General features: G+C 29.7%; 1 protein-coding gene across 3 annotated transcripts in view; it reads left to right on the plus strand.

Moving 5' to 3' along the window:
* LOC106690356 (uncharacterized) overlaps positions 1–16,798 on the plus strand; it is a 92,502-nt gene that overhangs the window by 59,594 nt on the left and 16,110 nt on the right. For 2 of the 3 annotated variants that reach the window (XM_014435771.2, XM_067052827.1), the window contains exons 10-13: positions 3,131–3,232; positions 11,401–11,599; positions 11,823–11,917; positions 13,340–13,624. In XM_014435771.2, coding sequence (XP_014291257.2) covers positions 3,131–3,232; positions 11,401–11,599; positions 11,823–11,917; positions 13,340–13,624 — 681 coding nt within the window. The remainder of the gene's footprint in view (positions 1–3,130; positions 3,233–11,400; positions 11,600–11,822; positions 11,918–13,339; positions 13,625–16,798) is intronic. The other variant, XM_067052831.1, reaches the window with a different exon arrangement.

A 16,798-nucleotide genomic window follows, 5' to 3' on the forward strand; every position in this document is an offset into this window, starting at 1 on the left:
GAAGTGAGGCTATACACAGTAACCACCTTTGAAGAAAGAGAAAATACAAACAGTTAATCATACAGTCAAAGCTCCGTTAAATTTAATTCAGATCACTGAAAAAAGATTCAAATTTACTATTAGAAATTTCTAATTAGGTGACTCAATTAAAACTTCTCTCTTGGGGATATTTGAGAGATTAGTAAGTGTTATTAAAATATTTAAAATAAATCTGATTTACTTACTTTTTAGGGTCACTCAATTTATATTTCAGGAAGATTTCTAAAAAAAAAAAAAAAGTTTGGTTGAAAATGGTGACTCCATCTATTTAAAATAAAATAAATTATACTGGCATCTGCTATATGAAGGAAGAGGTTGTTAGTTCTATTAAAATAAAATTCTACCATCCTTAATTTTTTTTAAAAATAAAAATTCTCATTCAGATTTGAAACTACTGATCAATTCTCTATTAGTGGTTGGGTTTGCAATTTTGAATCACCATTTTGATATTTTAATATAGCTCCTCCTGGGAGGCTATCTAGACTTCTTTAGTTGAATGGTATGAAGAATAACAGTTAAGAGATTTGCTAAATCTTTCTCAAAGCAAAGTCATGTGCACTGGAAGAGATACTGTGATAATATGGAGCCTAACAGTAAATGTGATGATCAACTCTTAAAGCTAGCTCATACAAATATGTAGTAAAAACTATTATAAGAAAGATGGTAAAATAGATTATGAGGTTCGAAATCATATAGTGAAGGGCTATAGGCTTTGTTGTTTGAAATCAAAATCAATCATAACAAGCAGAACGTTAGTAGAGATACCAAATACAGAATATTTAAGTCAGTGTTCCTACCAGTGTGAGAAACTCCATGATTGGCAGCGCAAAGGAATTAGAGGAAGAAGATTATGTTATGTGAAGTCTAGTGTCGCCATTATGAATTCACAATTTGGAACTCTTAACCCAGCCGGAGGATCCAACTTTTTTGTCCGTAAAGAGGTGTCCAGTGAGCATTTATCTCAAGGTAGTCATTCACAGTATTTTTTTTATACAATTGTATGTGATGATGACAAAAATCCTTACAATTAATCTCAATGCAATTTGAAATTGAAATAGTAAATTGCAGCTCTTCCTTCAGGGGCTGAAGAATCCAGATTTCATAAAAGATCTAAGATCTTCTTGCCTCAGTTCATGATTTAAAATAAGAAATGTAGGAGATGTTCAGATGAACAAAAAAAGATGTCACGTTAGGAGTTTTCTTGTGTGAGAAATGCTTATTCTTATTGTAGCAAGGAAGCTAGAGCAATATTGAATTGAGTATAGGTGTGGGAATGGACAGTAATATAAACAAGCGGCAATATCAACATCAAAGGGTAAACGGAAAGTAGACAAAAGTATAAACAAAACAGATGAAATACCAGGAAAATATAAATTTTTATTTCCTAATATGAGCAAAATGCTCAGGGTTTCACCTCTCTCGGATTAATAAAAAATCCTGAATACTGACCTGCAATGAAATTTAAGGTAACCTTATCTGTCTGATTACCTATTTGTTTTTTACATGACTATCTTTGATGATGTTTTATTTTAAAATATGCCTGCCATAGTAAATTTTTTGAGGTCAACTTGTGTTGGGAAAAGGACATAATAAGTATATTTTAGATCTGAAACATACTTTTAGTTTTAACCTAATTTTGTTAAAGTGTTGTGTTCGAGTCAGATTTGGCAAGCTATATTTATTTCTAAATATAATTTTATTTGTTTGACTTCACAGAACATTTCATCTATCAGAGATAAAGCCATATAATTATATGATTTATAGTTGAATTTAATATGTGCTAATACATTGGTTGAAAATGGTTAATTATTAAACAACCAATGTTATGGTCCATAGAGACCGTAAGGTTTCCAATGGTCAAGTTTCAGCCTAAGAAAAATGGAAAAAATTCTTGAAAGTAAGAATTTAACCATACAAGGTTACATTTATATGTAGGCTTTGTTTATGTATTTATGTTAGTAATTTATTTGGTGTCATGCTTACAGATTCTACATTTATTTCTAAGCATGCTTTTATTTAGTTTATGGAGAAACTTCTTAACTCTTCATTAGTAATAAATTATCAGCTTATAATCTTGCAAAATCATTCATATAGTTGCTAGATGTCAAATGATTAAATTAAAAAAAAATAAAATACATTATTAAATATCTGGTATGTTCATTGACACAACTTTCCTTACCACTTTGGATACAAAATTTGGATGTATCTTCCGTGAAATTAGTTCTGTTGAAACAGTATTTTTTTTTTTTTTTTAGTATAGTTTAATACATTTGTTGGTAATTGAGAAGTCAACATTCTGTACATGATGCCTGATTTGGTACACTGGCATTGGGGCTAAAAACTTACCAAAAAAACAACTAAAAAGCAAAAAAATTAGTTCAACTATTCAATAGATAATAGTAGAACAGACAAACTGTTGTAGAAAATAATTTTTGTTATTTAGGTTTGTAAATAAAACAGTAGATGGCGAAACTAGGATACTGCTGAGAACAAAGCAGGTATGCTGCTTTGTTCTAGAACTGTCTGTCATGGCATCTGTTTATGAAAACACACTATCATTGTCTTTATTTATAAAACCCTCCCTACTTCCACAACAAACCAATGGCCAAAAATATAAAATGTAAAGTTCTGGTCAAAACTTCACATCAAACATTTAAACTGATTATAATAGTTTCCTTTCCGAGGTGGTAAGGAAAGTAAAATAGTAAAATGTAACTGATAGAGGTTATATAAAGTTAAAAATATAATTTAAAAACTATTAAAAAAAAATAAAATAAACTGTCTGTGCTGACATCTAGTAGCTATTGTTTTAGAGTAACATAACATGTAATATTAATGGCTCTATTATTTCTTTTCCTCTTACTAATCTGTAACATTAAAACCAGACAGATAATTTAGTGACTATGTTTTCATTTTATCTATTTTCTCTGTAGAACTATGTAGATATCAAACTCTGTAAAACTAATATCTTTAAAAATTCTCTCTCCTTACTTTCGCTTATGCTTAAGTATTCTGAAAAATGCCCTTTATCATCTAAAGTAAGTTACCTTAAAAGGGCTAGTATTGATGTAGTTTTATCTGTTGACTAAAGTCTTGCACTTCACGCTCTTCATTTGCATCCGGGCCAAGAAGCCCTCGGAGCAGGGCCTCGTCGACGGACACCGACCCTGGTACCCTCGCAAACAGGAGGAAGGTAAAAGCCTGGCACACTTCTTCCCCTCGAGGCTGTGTACGACACCTACTTGTTGTTTGTTTCTATATTTATAAAATAACATAAGTGAGCGTCCTTAACATTCTGTCTCATAATAAAATTATGATTTTTTACATTTTACAGAACTTAATGAATTTCAATTGTTTAAAAAATAATTTATTATAAAAAAGCCCATTTTCAATGTTTATAAATTGTATTTACTAACCCAATGAGGTAAGCAAATTTTCCAGCACAATTTAATTAAAATTTAATGTTAAATCATATCTCTGCCTGAACCAGAGCACTTTTTATTTATAATGCACCATATTTTCACTTTACCCTGAAGAAATTTTCCCAGCTCCTGTTGTTGCAATCATTCCTTTTTTCCAATAGTCCTTCAAAAGAACAAGAATGACAATATATTCTTCTTAATTTTTCAGTTAAATTTATAAAAAACATAATGAAAGGCAGAGTTGTTAGTACACATTATTAGATAAAGGGTTATTTAGAGTGAAATATTATTTAAAATAGAGACTATAAGAGTCATCAATGTGTTACTGTACAAAAACTTTTGTAATTTACTCATAATGAGTATTGGTTGGTGTACAATGATATTACAATCTCTCAAGGAGATCATGATAGCAAAGACAATTAGAAGGAGTTTCTCTTTCTATTTTGCCCTAGAATTATAATTATAGCCAGTCTTATCTTTCCTATTTATCAATTATGATTAAAAAGTAGAACAGTATTTGAAAACATTTACTTATACTGAACTACACTGAAAAATTTGCTAAAACCAGGACTCGGTATGATTTGAAATTAGATCCGTCTCTCACATCCTCTGATAGAGCCTTCCTCATCTTGCATTTAAAACATTCACCTATAACGGCCCAAGTTCAAATCCACTAAGCACAGTAATTTATTTTCTGTTACCTGTGAATCAACAATAAGGTCAGAGTTTTTTTTTTCCTTTCTTTTTTCCAGTGTTGGTGGCGTTGGTTTATTCCTTACAGCCAAAAATTAATTAACTAGATTTTATATCAGACCTCTGTAGGACAGCTTGTGCAATCTCTTTGTAACTGCTATTATTCATTAAGTTAAATATATCTGATTTACTAATGTACTATACCATAACTTCATCTATTATACATTTTTGTTTATAGATGTCAAATAGTTATGGATGTAACATGTTTTTGCATGGTCTGTTATTTTGAATATACTATCATAAATAATATTTTGATTCATATCTAGACATTTGAACAATATTTCTTATTATTTTTCTGTATGCCCAACATTGAAGTAAAATATGTTTAATGGTCTCGTTTCCGCTACAATTTTCGCATTGAAAAATTTCAGTTATGCCTATTTTGTGCAGGTGCTTATTGCAAAGTCCATCATTCCTCCTAATTCTAATATTTTTTATGATCTCTTGTCCTATATTCGCTTGTGAGAATGACAGTTTTCAAAATGATTTGAGGAAATATATCTTTATAAATCTGCCCAGTAGGGTTCTCCTGATATTGTTTTTGTCAGTTTTCTATTTGATCTCATGTAATCATTTTTTAATTTAATTAGGTAAGGCAACATAGTGTCTACCAGTTAGTAATGGCTAATTTAGCCATTTTATGAACTGCCTCATTATTGGGGATTCCTGCATGATCCTTAATCCACTTAAATATTATTTGTTTATTTCCTTTTATTGCAAGGTATGAAGGTCACAGGTATTATCCAGGTTGAAAATTTGGAGCATTAAACACACCACATACAGGTATTATCATTGACTAAGAAGTGGTACTCTTTGATCCAGTGCTACCCCAATATTCTCAATAAGTCGAAGAGATTTATTTCCAAATTATCAAGTTTAAATAAAAACTCGAAAATGGGCTTTTTAAATCTGATTATTATTCATTACCAACATGATTATATGTTGTACCTACTTCATTTTTTTTTTCACTAAATTATATGAACATCTATTTATCTGAATGAAATTGAAGCAGGCTGATGGAGCTTTCAATTACATCAAAAGAATATGCTTATAGTTTTAGAAAACTCATAGATTCTTTGTTTTTATAGTTTTCCTTCAAGTTGTTGCTGATAGTTGATCAATTTAGCAGACATATTTCAGGAATGAATCATAATACAGTTCTACACCCTAAAATGTGAAATATAAATTTTATGTATACATAATATAAAGTATGTGTATATATACGCACAAGACAATAAATAAATCTATTAGCGTGTTTACAAAATTAGATACATACATGTGTATACACAATTCAAAGCTGCGGTAATGAAAATGGAAATGAAATCAAATGTTAACTAATTTAAATGAAAAATGAACTTTTGTCATTTTTAGTTATAAAACATTTTGATATCTAACAAATATATCACACTATACTCAATGATTCTGCTTGTATAAAAGCATAGCCATTTTTAAATTCAATTTATATCATACAAGCCAAGCTGTAATTTAAAAAAAAATTATAAATTTGATTACCTTTCATAGAATTCGCATGAAAGGGCTGCTGAAATTATACTATGTATGTACATAGTACATACCATACATACAATTAATGCCAAGCATCGCATGTTTACAATTAATCAAGCAGATGGTTAAAATTGATTGCTGCTTTAAAGAAATGTGATGTTAATGGAGAAAGAAAAGTAGATCTCCACAATTAGATAAAACAAAAAGTAAATTATTTTAGTACTAGAATGCACTTCATAGGTTCTCCAAAGCAGCATAGAAGCAAAAGCTAAAATAAAAAGCTCAATAGATGTTTGTATATTATTTTTAGTTAACTAAATATGTTTTGAATTAATACATTATCATCTGATTGTGGAATAATATTTTTTGCTTATTCAATATGAATTTTAGCTTGATTACTTAGCAAATTGATAACTTAGCAAATATTGTTAACGAGCATACATTTTTTTTTATAATTGGAGTGAAAATTCACCAAATTTAAGTGGATATGGTGTATCTTTATCAAGACCGTTATGGTAACTTACTTCCCCACTGTTGGATTAGCGACTGGAATACAAAAGTGTCCTCCTAATCTACTGGGTCTAAATACTTCTAATGTGACATGGGAGATCCTAAGCAAACATTTTGGAACGCGGTAAGAGCATCAATCTCCATGCCCTATTTGTTGGGTACCAGAGATTGTCAAGCATATTGCACTTCCCTGTACTACTTTTTATAAGGCTCTGAGGGCCTACCTTCTGAGGAAGACAAGACTATGTCCTGATGTAGAGCAATCTCCTTCAGCTAATGACCAAGTACTACCCATAGTACAAGGTACTGATGAAAGTAGTTGGTTTAACCAAAATCTCCTTGAATAGTAGAGAGGCTTCTGGTCAGTAAAAGGGTAGAAGAGGATAATAGAAGAGTCTCTTTACAGTTAACAACAAAAATACAATTTTTTAATATTGCAGCAGTGGGTTGTAGCACAGGTTGAAGTTACTTCCCATTAATATAAACACTTGTAATACCTAAGAAGTAGAGCAAGGTTATAAATAAACAGTAATAATAATATGAATGGAATATGGTCCGGGTGCGGTAAAAAAAAAACTTAAATAGTAAATGGGTATACTATTTGAGTTTTTTTTTTTTGACCGCACCCGGACCATATTCCATTCATCTATACACACAGTCAATCAACAATCTTACAGTAATAATAATATTGGGCTGTTGGAAATGATTGGAGTGCTCTGCAACTTTATATAGACAAAAATGACATGTATTCAGCTCTCTCATTTTTTTAATCTCCTCATTGCTAACCAGTCATTCCATAAAAATTATGGAAGTTTGAAACGATGAATAGCCACTCAAAATAACGACTTTCATAGAATATGATTGGTGCTTCTGGCCATGATGCTTAGTTAGACTACAGAGATTATAAAAACATTTCTATATATTTACTAAGTGATCAAGATAAATTGCATATCGAAAGAACAACAGTTATCAAATTAGATAAATGTCAAATAATTTGTTTATTGATACTTAGTCATTTACAGATACAAATGAAGTAAGTACAGGTAAAAGCTAGAAAAATATGGTTTATTTTGAGACAGTATTTTTTATTAGACCTATTAAATGTTTAGTACGGCTGTGCATTATATTTTTGTTTGGACCTGTTCTGCACTGAAAGTAGTGGTTTTTGTGTTGCTTGTTTTGTGTTTATCCTTGTGTTGTGAACCAGTACCTGAATGGGCTAGGCTGACTGTCGTGACATGGCCCTTACCACCTAAGTCGGCAAATCGGAGCATGCCCTGGTACAACCCTATTTAGACAGGTTATTGGCTGCGACCCCACCTTTAATATGCATATGAAATGTTTGAGATGATATGAAATGATCATGAATTATGATGATGAATTTTTTGAAAAAATTGTTATGTCTCTTTTTGATTTACAAATAAATACAAAGCCAGAAGCTAACATTCACTATACACAATGTAGATATGTTCAAAATATATTGAAATAAATATTTGATCTGAGTAATGTAGTTAGTTTTAAACATAAGGCACATATGAATGTCACCATATTTTATTAAAAAATCGAAAATATATTTTTCTCACATTTAGCACCATTGGTTTTTGACACATTTCATTATTTGTTTTTTTAATTTATTTTATTACTCAACCATTCAATGTCACAATATTATTTATAGTAATTTTATTTGTTACAATATGTAATTTTTAGTTTTAAGCAATCATAAAGCATAAAAAGTATTGTAGTAAAAAATTTATGAGAATCAACTTTATAAAGGGAATAACAATGTATGTAATTTAAAAATATATGTAGGTAATATATATTACTATTACCAAATTGTTAAAAAAAATTCTAAACACATCAGGTAAAAACATAAATCATTAATGTTATCAGATGGTAATATCGGAAAATATCATCAAATATTTTACTGAACATTTTTTTAAGTATTGATATCCATAGCACTATCCACGTTGATTTTATTGAAGTAGAATTGTTCTCAAAAACAACTCTCCAAAAAAAAAGTTCTTTCCTTCAAAAATAATTTAAAGGAGGCCTGACTATAAACTAAATTATTTATCATGGCCTCACAATGGTAAATTAAATGTAATTATGAATAAATATATTTTTTTAAGAGGTTCGTAACACTGAATATTTTTAATAGGAAGAATATTTTTGTTTAAATACTGTTAATAACCTTCTAAACTGTTTCTGGATTTCATATAATTCCAACTCTTAGGATATTCAATAGACAAAATAAACTTTAGTAAAGTAGGTAAGCTTTTTTGAGCAATATTGGAGAAATACTAATTATAGATAGATCAAAGCTCCCATCTCGGACTTTCATGGATTTTTCTTATGATTTGCTTCTAATTCATTAATTTTCATTTTAAAATTACTTTACTTTAATAATTGGTTAAACTCGACATTGGTAAGACACTGAGCTACAAACTTCAAGGACCCAGGTTCAAATCCGGCTGTGGCAGATAATTATTTTCTGTTTCACTGTAGCTGTGAGCCATCTCTGTGGGTTTGGGAACCCTCTGGGGTCTCGTTCAGTGGGTACTCTTAATTGCATAAAAATCTGGCGGTTGAGCATGATTCTGATCGATCAAATCACCACCTTGCACAACTGCTGGTTTAGTAACAGAGCTTTCATACAAAGTACTGCACCCCTAACCTTTCATGGGTAGTAGTGGTATAGATATAATTTTTTATGGACTAAAACCTTTGGGCTTTTCTGTAGTTAATTTTTTTAAGTTGCCTTATGTGTAGCACAGGATATTGAAATGAGTGTTAAATAAATAAATTTTTAAAAACTGACTACATGAACCCAAATTTTTCAACTTCAACTTTCATAAATCTGTGTTTTTGAACTTAACTGCATCAGTCCTGAAATATTGATAAAGGAATATTACATGTACAGGGAGAGGAGTTAAAGAAAAGATTTTTTTTTTCACAATAAATCGCAATTCACAATTCACCCATGGGACAGAAAAAAATCCTCAAAACCCAAAGAGAGGTTTTAGATTTTTTAAGGATCAGACAGGGTTTTATAATAAAATAACAAAGAGTATATGTTGCACTAATGAACACTATCAGCGAACAGCCCAAAAACAAGGGAACAGCTAACTGTACAATGGTCTGAAGCAGTGTTGCCATCAATAATGTTGTTTTATTCATAATTATATTTACAAATAATTTAAGTTCATTTAACCGGGAGAATTGTGCAATTATCTACTAAGATGTAGAGAAAAACTCTTCCATAATAACTTTCTTTTATTTTATTTTAATTCATCCATTATAACATTTTGGAGCAATTGCCCCATCACTAGGCACACTTAACATTATTACTTCTAAAATTTCAATTTATATGAATTAATCTAGTCTCCTTATTCAGTCTTATTATCTTTCTAATTATTTAATAGATATAATTTCAATGTTTGGTAAAAAAGCCTGTTATGGAACCTGTTATGTTTTAATCAATATGCATTATAACTATAATTAAAGCATGAAGTTTGTTTATTAGATATATTTATAGCTATTTTAAATCTATTGATACAAACATGAAAACACCAATGAAACTATTTGAATTATTTATGTCAATTAATAATATAAAATTAATTAATTTCATTAAAGCAATTTGATGTAGTGAATTAAAATACTCTTCCTAATTTTACTCATCTATTAATTCATCCAGTAGAATATATAACAGTAAATAAAAATTAATTTAATGTATACCTGCATTTTTAACATAGTTTCATCCATATTTTTCATATTAATTTATAAACAAACAATTATAACTTTTTTCTTTAAATAATTTAATTGAAAACTGAAGAAATGTATGAAAGTCTTGATGAGTAAAATAAATGACTGTGCAAAATAAACCAGTGCTACAACAGCGTAATCAAGTACTTACTAGACAGGCAGTGATAAGAGAAGCATTAATTTGACAGATATCATAGTGAGCACTATGCCCTGACAGTCTATAATATTACTCCCAAATAAAATAAAGTATTAGTCAATCCTCTCATTAATATATTTTTAGAATTGATTAAGCTCGGGAAGTATTTTAAAAATCATATTTCACTTCCTAACCTATTTCGTAAAATTTCATTCAGAAGATAATTGATATACCAAACCAAGATTTCAAGCATTTTCTTTCAGTAAAGGAATCTAGTTTCCTATATAAATGACTTTTATATTTTCTTATCCTCCTTTCTCTACTTCTAAGTTGCCACAAGACATGGAGGTTTAGCCTCTATCTACTTTCTTTAATCGTCATGATCATACACTATATCCCTTATTTCTGTTAGAGAGCAGCCTCTTTACCAAGTTTGATGACATAATCCATGTACATCTAATTGTCAAGGTGGGTGTGTATGTATAAATAGTTAGTTCAGACTCCAATTAAAGAGTTGAAGTACTCTACACCAGAAGGCCTTGACAATGCATGTTCAATAGTTTAGGTACCTGGTTAAGAGATGAACTGTAAGGATGAGTTTCATGGAATCTAACCATAAATACTCACTGGATGGAAACTCCATGGGGAACTAGCCTACTATTTTGAAGGGGATAGCAAATCCTTTATGAACTAGCTGCAGGTCCTTACGAAAAAATGAAAAGATAAAGGATAGAGTAGAGATCTATGAAAAGGTTGGTGAGAGGCCTGTAAGAAATTACTTTACTGTGTATCAGTACATCCTATTGTCTGCATCTATTTATTGAAATAATATGTTTACGATTATGATAAGACTTACATTATAAATAAGAACATTGAACTATTTACAGCTCAATTAATAAATAAACCTTTTAACAAACATAGATAGTGCTCTCTGGCGAGGAACAATGGAGGTGGAAGTTCTTCCGTTCACTCATAGGTAGCATTACTATATATCCAACTTCATCAGCCTCATGAGTACTTTCCTTATTTAATGGCCTCAATCAATCATCCATTCTTTATTTCATCCCTCATTTTACTCACGTGCCCAAACCATTTTGGTGCTGCTTTACTAAGGAGACTGCTGAATAAGAAGAACATTGTGGGTTTACTTGTTGGAGAAGAAATTAAAAAATTCACTCATTCATTAAATATTATTTTAATACTATAATTTTTTTGAAATAATGATTGGTAATTCTGATCTATACATAACTCATTTTTTATATTTAATACTCAAAGGTTAACCTGAAAGTTGACTGTTCTGGAGGAGATGGAAGGCCGTCAATACCAAGAGATAGCATCGGTTCTGCATCAGGTCTTGAACCGGCGATGCATGCTACAATGTTTGCTTTTACGCATTTTGCCCACATCCTTCGAACAAGGTCAAAAGAGAGCATACGTTCAGGAGAGAGCTCAGAAGGAAGATTAAGCCCTAGTGGTACGATTATTTTATTTTGAATTATTTTTTTCAATTTTCAATTAAAAATGAAGTAATGATAAAGTTTTACCAAAAAACAGCAATCAAATGACTTATTTATAACTGTGCCTGTGAAGATATATTGTAATTAGTTATTTTTGAATTTCATTTTAATATTAATATGATAAAATCTATTTTAATATAATTATTTATTTTTAAAAAGTTAATTTTTTTTTTTTAACAGATAATCAGTTTCGTTTTTTCTACCCAAAGAAGCATCGTTTTTCAAGTGTACGAAGCAATAAACAAAGGTCAAAATCCCATACCAATATCACAAAAGTAAGGATCTACTCAATATTTTACAATTATTATTCAGTATTTGTTGGTTGTTCTTACTACTTTATAAAAAAATACTTTTACTTTATTTACCTTTATTATTGCCTTAGGACAAACTAGAAAAATAAACGAACAAAAATTTAAAAAAAAAATCTTAGTGTACACAAGAAAATAAAATAAAATAAAACTACTACAAAAAAAAGAAGAAATTAAAATATATATATATATATATCAAGAAATCATATATCTAAATATCTTTAATATTCAAAATATAAAAAATAATTCATAAAATAACTCATAATTTCTTGATGAACCAAAAGTAAATTGAGACATTTTTAAAAATACTGATATAATAAACTATTAGTTAATTACTTGTGAAATTAATAAAAGAAATAAATAAAAATCTTGAAATAAATTCAAAAGTGATTCAATGAGACTGTTGAATGATTAGTTTCCATCCTTTAAAGAGATTTATAAAAAAATATATAAATGTCATATATTTATTATGATGTCCTGACTGAAAAACTGAATTAATTTATGAATTCCCACCTCATCCTATTAAAAGATAATTAATATTTGTATAAATCATGGTCCCTTGGAAAGAAAAACAAGACATTTAAGTTTCTAAAAATTAATATTTGTAAAGAATAATTTGTCTTAAGAAAGAAAAATCAATTGGATACTTTAAATGATAGATAAAGTAAAATTGCAGAGAATGCACTCTGTAAATAAATTAAAGCAATAGTATCATGATGTTTGGAATGGGCAATTTGTTGGATTTAATAATGAAAAAATCTCTAAAAAGTTAATAAACACTGGTCCCACATATAAACTTATGAGATATAGGATTGGGGGGGGGGAGGACAGAGTTATTCTTGATATAGCAAGATTGGATTTGGAGAGGTATAGGTGGAAATTTTGGTGGCGTCAGCATTAGGGCCATTTGAGGCCATAGGAGTTGAGGCATTGGTTCTTAACAATCTAAGAACTGCAACAGCACTGGTTCGAATCTGTCTTGGGAGGGGTTTACTACTACTTAGTGGTCATTCCATGGAAGGAAAACTTGACCCTTCTACCATAGTTAGAGTAAGTTGGTAACTGTTACTAACCTGTATATAGAAGGTAACTGTTATGATCAGTTTCTAACTTATTTAATCTTTCTGAATGACATCACTTAATCTTCATATCCATGGCAGGAGATATAATGTATTAACATAAAATATGTAAGTTTTGAATAATTTCCAATCGTATCATGTACCAAGTTGATCCATTTACAAAAATTATGGAGTGAATTTAATAAATAATAATTATTTTAATACTTAGATCTTAAATAAGCATAATTATGTTTTTTTTTAAAGGGTTATTATAACTGCTTGATTATAACAATTCTTTTTTTATTTTAATCGTTGTTTTTTTATTTAACAGGTATTACACCATGCAGATGTTGCACGCTGGGAAACACCAGAGTCTGAAATTTTAGCTTTTCAAAAACAGCTTCAGAATCTTCCGGATTTCGATTCTTTAGAAGGTGGAGGTGGAAGTGATGATAATAAGCCCACTCTGAGACCTAGGTCACGATCCATGCCAAAGGTCACTTATGAAGGGTCACGTTTCCTCACACTGCCTGAGGTCGGTTGGGCAAGACTACCAAGGGGTCGCAGCGCAGGGGCTCTTGGTGGTCATGAGCCCAATACAACACCACAGGCAATGGTTAGTATCAGAAATAGTTAATATACAGTTAAAACATAAATTCTAAAATAAATAAATTGCTGATTTTAAAGATTTAAGAAATTTTTAATTTTGCACAAATCTATACTGTCATTGAGGAAGGTGGTACCATATTACTACAAAAAGAAAAAGAAACAAAAAATAACTAAAATGAACCTTTGAAATTAGAGATTGTTTTAAATTATAAAAAATAATTTCATTCCTTCAGATTTGAATCATTAAATTTCAAACAAAGTCACCAAGTTATACTTGAATAAGATGTTTAAAACAGTGGTTAATTAACATGGTTTACAAAATTATTTTAAACATGCCTTTCTCATTAACTGTAATATACTGGCAGAAAAAGGGCTCTCTCAGACCAAAACTGTCAACCAGTAAACTCGCTTATACTAAATTCAATTAGCTACGGGAATTAGACATGACTGTACTGGTAGACAGGCTTTATCTGAGAAATTCCTTAAGAATAATGTAAAAGAAAATAAGAGATGCACTAGTAATCTACACTACTTGAGATTAAAATCAATTGAAAACAGCTTAAAATATTTTTAAAAATAAAAGTACATATATTGTTGGAAGATAGTCCGGAGGGTGGTCAATAAAGGTATCAACATAGTAAATGCCATATAATAAATTATCTTCCTACAATCTACTTTAAACAGTCAACTATCTTCTTCTAAAAGTACTTATAAATAAATTAATCAATTGATAATAACCAATAAATAGAGAGTAATAATAAATGCTTTATGGCTAACTAAAAAAACTACGAAAACAATAAAATGACTATTTGAGATTCATTAGTAACAATAAAGTTAGGGCATACATTATTTAGCACAAAAGTAATTAATAATTAAGAAATAACAAAGAATAACTTTTAAAAATATGTTATTTACAAGTTTATTTTATCAAGTAGTGAATAATCATGTTTCTGATAATTTGTTGATTTGTGGGAATATCTCTAAAAACATTTCATTTCAAAAATAGGCTCTCAGTAACATATATATATTTAGATATTTTAGTTTACTTGGTGGTTGATTGGTGATGGGCTATTGAAATTTTTGGTGGAACTTGAAGACTGATTCTTGCCTTATGCTGTCTTCCCACCCTCATCCCACCTCTGTCCCTTTGCCTGGGTGTGGTGTAAGCTGTTCACTCATCTTTAATAAATTAAATGCAGCAAATAAGCAAATACTATTGCTCCGACCTCAGAGACATGGTTCACTTTTTTTACAGATCAATCGAGCTTCTGTAACCCTCAACTCTTGGGTTTGCCAATAAATTTCAGCATCTTAAATTCCTATTTTAAATGTGTGAGGGTTCTTCCTAAGCTTCCTTTTTCCTAAGTTCAGAAGCTTCCCTTCCACACCATGATAAATACTGGCCGGACTAGCTGTGGAACGAATTCAATATTCAACACAATGTTGATAACCATGTTTCACAGAATAGCCAATGGACAGAGTAGATGTGGGGTGGACTAAATTTGCATGGGAATTTGAAAGTAAACAACACAATAATCTAAAAAAACCTGAGCTAAAAACCTTATTTTTAGTATTAGGCCTCAATGATAATTTTCTGAAAATTAGAAAAATCTTTTAAAGATTACACCATTTTTAAAACACTAATATTCTTAAACTTTCATTTAAAAAAAACAGGAAACTGCCTGTTGATTCCAACTGTTACAGCACTTACTAGACAAATGGTCTAAACTTACAATTAATTTCAAAAGAGTCATTTACATGACTATAAAAAGATCTATTTGGGCTCTAGGAGTTGAGCTTAAGGGCTCCACTAAACCATTGAATTCCTCTCATACCCAATCCTTACAACCCAAAATCCTTCATAAAATATTTAATGCTCCTTACTTTGACACAAATAAAGTCATCTATAATGACCTCAATGTTCCATATGTTACTAAATTGGCCAGAAACCTTGCTTCCTCTGGAATTCCTCATAATTCTCCTAGGTGCAGGAAAGGATGATCTTGATACCTTCAACTTCATAAATGTTATTGTAATTCCACCAATGGGTAGATTCCCCACAACACTATATCATTCCATTCTAATATAGATAACATAACATTTACTAGTTGTATATTTTATTTAAATCAGTTGTAAATTTAAATAAATAATAATAATATTTTTACTTGATCTTGAAATGAAAAATAGCTTATTATTTTGGGACAAGGTCTCTTTAGAACAATTACAAAGGTAATTTTAATTTTATAATAAGATTTATTGGTTAAAAAACAGTGTGACCACACTTAAATTATAACTTATATACAGAGAAGAAAAAATTAATTAATTAAAAAACTAATTGACTAAATAATAAACAAAACAAAAAGATAATTACAAAATATCTTCTTATTTATAATGTGCATTTAAAATATTTAGATGACAAAATAAGGCACAATATACATAAAAAATAACAATAAATATAACTGCATTAGGGGCAGAAATGTATGTATTTGACTATTGCAGGTAAACAAATAAATTTAGGAAATGTAAAGTTCATACATAATCGGGCACAACTCATCTAGTAGATTAATGCAGTCTAATCTATTATCAACAGTATATTGAAGAAATTATAATTCTATTCTTCCCCCTTGTGTGAAGGATAGGGAAAAAGGAAGCAGGAATTAGAGCCCCTATCCTTTTTCGGGAAATCCTGTCCCGGGACACATAAAAAAATTGATACTTCATCTCGCAAATTAGCTGCCCACACACAGGGTTAACTATTAACTTTAGATATGTTTATTCATTTTTTCTTTACATATGCATGCTTTTTTTAAATATTTTTTCTTTACTGTATACTAACTGTTGGAAACCAAAATAAGCTGATTGGTATAAGTAGTTACTTGTAAAACCCTTACTTAGTGAGGTTTAAAAAAAAATGGTTCAAGTTTGTTTATTTCTTGAATGAGCAAAAGTCAATCAATGGCTGTGACCTACGTAATGTTACATTATTATTCTCCTAAATAATCACTTTTCAACCTCTTGCAGATGTCTGACAGTTATTGTACTTAATTTTTTTTTGTTAATGCTAATGCTATTTTTAATTAATTTTTTATTAATTATTCGCATGCCATGTCAAATAAACTTTAACTAACAATTATTTTTTTGCATGTTTTTTATCTCTATGAATTCAATGAAAATTGATTCC

This window comes from Halyomorpha halys, unplaced genomic scaffold (genome assembly GCF_000696795.3).
Source record: "Halyomorpha halys isolate HHAL.00 unplaced genomic scaffold, Hhal_1.1 Scaffold1676.1, whole genome shotgun sequence".
NCBI lineage: Eukaryota > Metazoa > Arthropoda > Insecta > Hemiptera > Pentatomidae > Halyomorpha > Halyomorpha halys.